The 3,281-nt window shown below is 36.2% G+C and overlaps 1 protein-coding gene across 1 annotated transcript in view; it reads right to left on the bottom strand.

Annotated features, from left to right (window-relative positions):
* LOC108776583 (5-aminolevulinate synthase, erythroid-specific, mitochondrial) overlaps window positions 1-2,832 on the bottom strand; it is a gene marked incomplete at its 5' end in the record, with an annotated part of 3,129 nt that extends 297 nt beyond the window's left edge. Inside the window, 2 exons of the mRNA XM_018543246.1 lie at window positions 1,447-1,488; window positions 1,573-2,832. Of these exons, the coding sequence (XP_018398748.1) occupies window positions 1,447-1,488; window positions 1,573-2,832 (1,302 nt within the window). The remainder of the gene's footprint in view (window positions 1-1,446; window positions 1,489-1,572) is intronic.
* Window positions 2,833-3,281: the final 449 nt, after the last annotated feature.

The following is a 3,281-nucleotide window of genomic DNA, read 5'->3' as shown; positions in this document are numbered from 1 at the left end:
AAAAAAAAATGCAAAAGTACATTTTTAAATTGATTTTAAAAAAGTAACGGAAAAGTAACGAAAAGTTATTTTTCAAGTAACGGTAACTGTAACGAGTTACTTTTAAAAAGCGATAACTGTAACTGTAACTAGTTATTTTTAAAAAGTAACTTTCCCTGTATATAATTATATCGAATATATATTATATACATGTTTATTTATTTACATTCGTATATAAAAAACAGGGTAAATATAGACGTAGTTAAAAAAATACTAATAAGATGTAAAGATAAACAGAATTCATCAGTTAACACTTTATTTAAACCTCTGTTAATTATTAACGTTGTGATAAAATAACAAGATTTAATTTCAAATGTAGTTAGAACACAACGGATAAACAGGATAAATAAATATATATTTAGATATCCTTAAACGAGATGTATGTAAGATATCTGCGTGGATAGGTTTTGTATACGATAGATTATGTATACAATCATATATTATATACATTCGTCAATGAACCAGAATAGCACGCGGCACATCGTTCGATTTAGCGGCTATCTTGAATATATTTAATTGACGAAAAACATCCAACGTGTCGCACATGAATTTATCCATCATGGCTTGAGTATGTTTCGGAGTTGGGGCTAATCTCAATTTCTCTTCGCCCTTTGGAACTGTGGGATAGTTTATAGCTTGCACATAATGTCCTTTATCTCTTAACCCCTTAGCTGTCAGGCGAAAATCAACTTTTCGTGCCATTTTTGTCTTGGAAAAAAATTTTCATTGATTTATCCTATAATTTTAGTGTTATGGTTTTGGAGGTCGCTGAATCCGAATTTGAAATCGGATTTCTAAAATTCAAAATGGCGGATCCAATATGGCGGACTCAGGTTCGATTTTGATGAAAGTGAGTACCTTGGGGTTTTTGAGATCGCTGAATCTGAAATCGGATTTCTTTTTTTTTTTGTTCTTATATCCCGCGCTCGGCCGAATCCGAAAAGTCGTATTTTACTACTGCGCATGTATAAGTGTTGTATTTCACTACTGCGCATGGGTCGTCTTCTTAGTAAAAACTTTAAAACTGTTAAAATGTTGAAATTATTTTAAAAAGTGAGTGCGGGAGCGTAAATCTAAAAAAAAAATTTTTTTTGAATAAAAAAATTTTTGAAAATCCAATTTCAGATTCGGATTCAGCGACCTCAAAAACCCCAAGGTACTCACTTTCGTTAAAATCGAACCATTTTTAAAACTTCCGTCCGCCATATTGGATCTGCCATTTTGAATTTTGAAAATCCGATTGCAAATTCGGATTCAGCGACCTCAAAAACTATGATTGAACAAATTACAGTAGAATCGATGAAGTATAAACATGTTTTTTTTCAAATGCGCACATATGCGTCATGAGACAAAAATGGCACGACTTTTTTCTGCGCATATATGCGTCACTGATAGTCAAGGGGTTAATAAATGGTCTGCTATCTGACTACACACCAATGGATCTCCTATCTAAAAAAAAGAATATAATTTTTATAGCAATTATTATTTAATTATATAAAGATCAATTAATTAAACCATTTAATCGCAGCTTACTTTTATCGGAATAATATGAGAGGGCGATGTTTCTAACGGAAGACCGGCTGCAGTAAGAATAGATTTCATATAGGCCACATTTTTTTGGTAATTCGTCCTCAATGATCTGTCCTCGTCCGATGCCAAAATTTCGATGGATGTCAAGGTTCCGTACAGGACAGTAGGCGGTAGCGAAGTAGTAAAAATAAAACCGGCTGCATAACTTCTTATCATATCTATTAGCTTCGCAGAACCAACAATGTAGCCACCTACATTGCCAAAAGCCTTTCCCAAGGTGCCAGATATAATATCCATTTTATGAAGTACCCAATCCCTTTCACCGATTCCAGCACCAGAAAAGCCATACAAGCCAACGGCATGGACTTCATCAACGAACGTTATTGCACCATATTTATGTGCGACGTCGCACAACTCTTCTAACGGACAGATATAGCCGGTCATGGAATGCACCGTCTCAAACGCCACGATCTTTGGCACACTTTTATCCACCTTCGACAGGAGCTCCTCCAGATGTTGCACGTCGTTGTGCCGGAATATATGTTTCGGCACGCCACTGTTCCTTATGCCCTGTATCATAGAGGCATGGTTCCCGGCGTCAGAGAAAATGTGACAACCTGGTAGAATTCTCGCTAACGTGAATAAAGTAGAGTCATTGGCAACAAAGCAGGAAGTAAAAAGCAAACCAGCTTCCTTCTGATGCAGCAGTGCCAGTCGTTTCTCCAATATCTCATGATCCATAGAGTTGCCCGAGATGTTTCTTGTGCCTCCGGCACCAGCACCAAACTTATCCAACGCTTCTCGAACTGCGCTAATCACCGCGGGATGACGCGACATTCCTAGGTAATCGTTGGAGCACCATACCGTTATAGGTTTCTCGCCCCACGAATGTTCCATAGCTACTGGACAGTTTTCAGCCAGACGATTAACTTTCTTGAATACTCGGTACGAATGATCCTTCTTCTTTCGCATAAGTTGCTCATGAAAAAATTCCTCATAAGGGAATTGCGCCTCCTCTTTTTGCTTCGCAGCATCTAGATTAATAACATCTTCCTCCATTGCTGGATTGGCTTTTTTAATGGCATCCCGTTCTCTGGATAAGAAAGGACACTGATTTTGTATAGGCTCTGGAATTGGCTGAGACTCCTCTGATTCTGCCACTGTACTTGACAATCTTGACATTACTGGGCAATGTTGTCGGTAATTCATTATCAGGGATGATCCATAATTGCGAACATAGTTTGCAGACAAACGGGTCAAAAATGGACAGACACGGCATTGTTGTCAGAAGATCTGAAAGTATATACTGATTTGCATATAGAGTAATTGAAAAAGGTAAGTAGTGTAACAAATTTTGACATATTTAAGAGATCATTCTGAATAAAAAATGTTATATAAACACAGGTCATGTTCTACTGTATTTACAGTAATTATAGAATTAAAAAAATGTTGCTTCTATCATATGATTTTTTGTTTAACAATGGCAAATGACAACGATAATGGTTTATGTTTGTGTCATCTGTGTCTCTTGCTGATGAAAAACACTCATAAAATCACATATATAATAGACATCAAAATAAAAAATAATATGAATGAATTACTGACGCAGTAAATAAAATAGGAATGTACTGAATTGTAAAATTACCGGATATCGAATATCCAACGTCACATCTTTCGGATATTCAATATTCGGTCGGATATCTGGAACGGAA

The sequence above is a fragment of the Cyphomyrmex costatus genome, unplaced genomic scaffold, assembly GCF_001594065.2.
Source record: "Cyphomyrmex costatus isolate MS0001 unplaced genomic scaffold, Ccosl1.0 scaffold363, whole genome shotgun sequence".
Lineage (NCBI taxonomy): Eukaryota > Metazoa > Arthropoda > Insecta > Hymenoptera > Formicidae > Cyphomyrmex > Cyphomyrmex costatus.
This window is presented reverse-complemented; position numbering and strand designations above follow the sequence as displayed.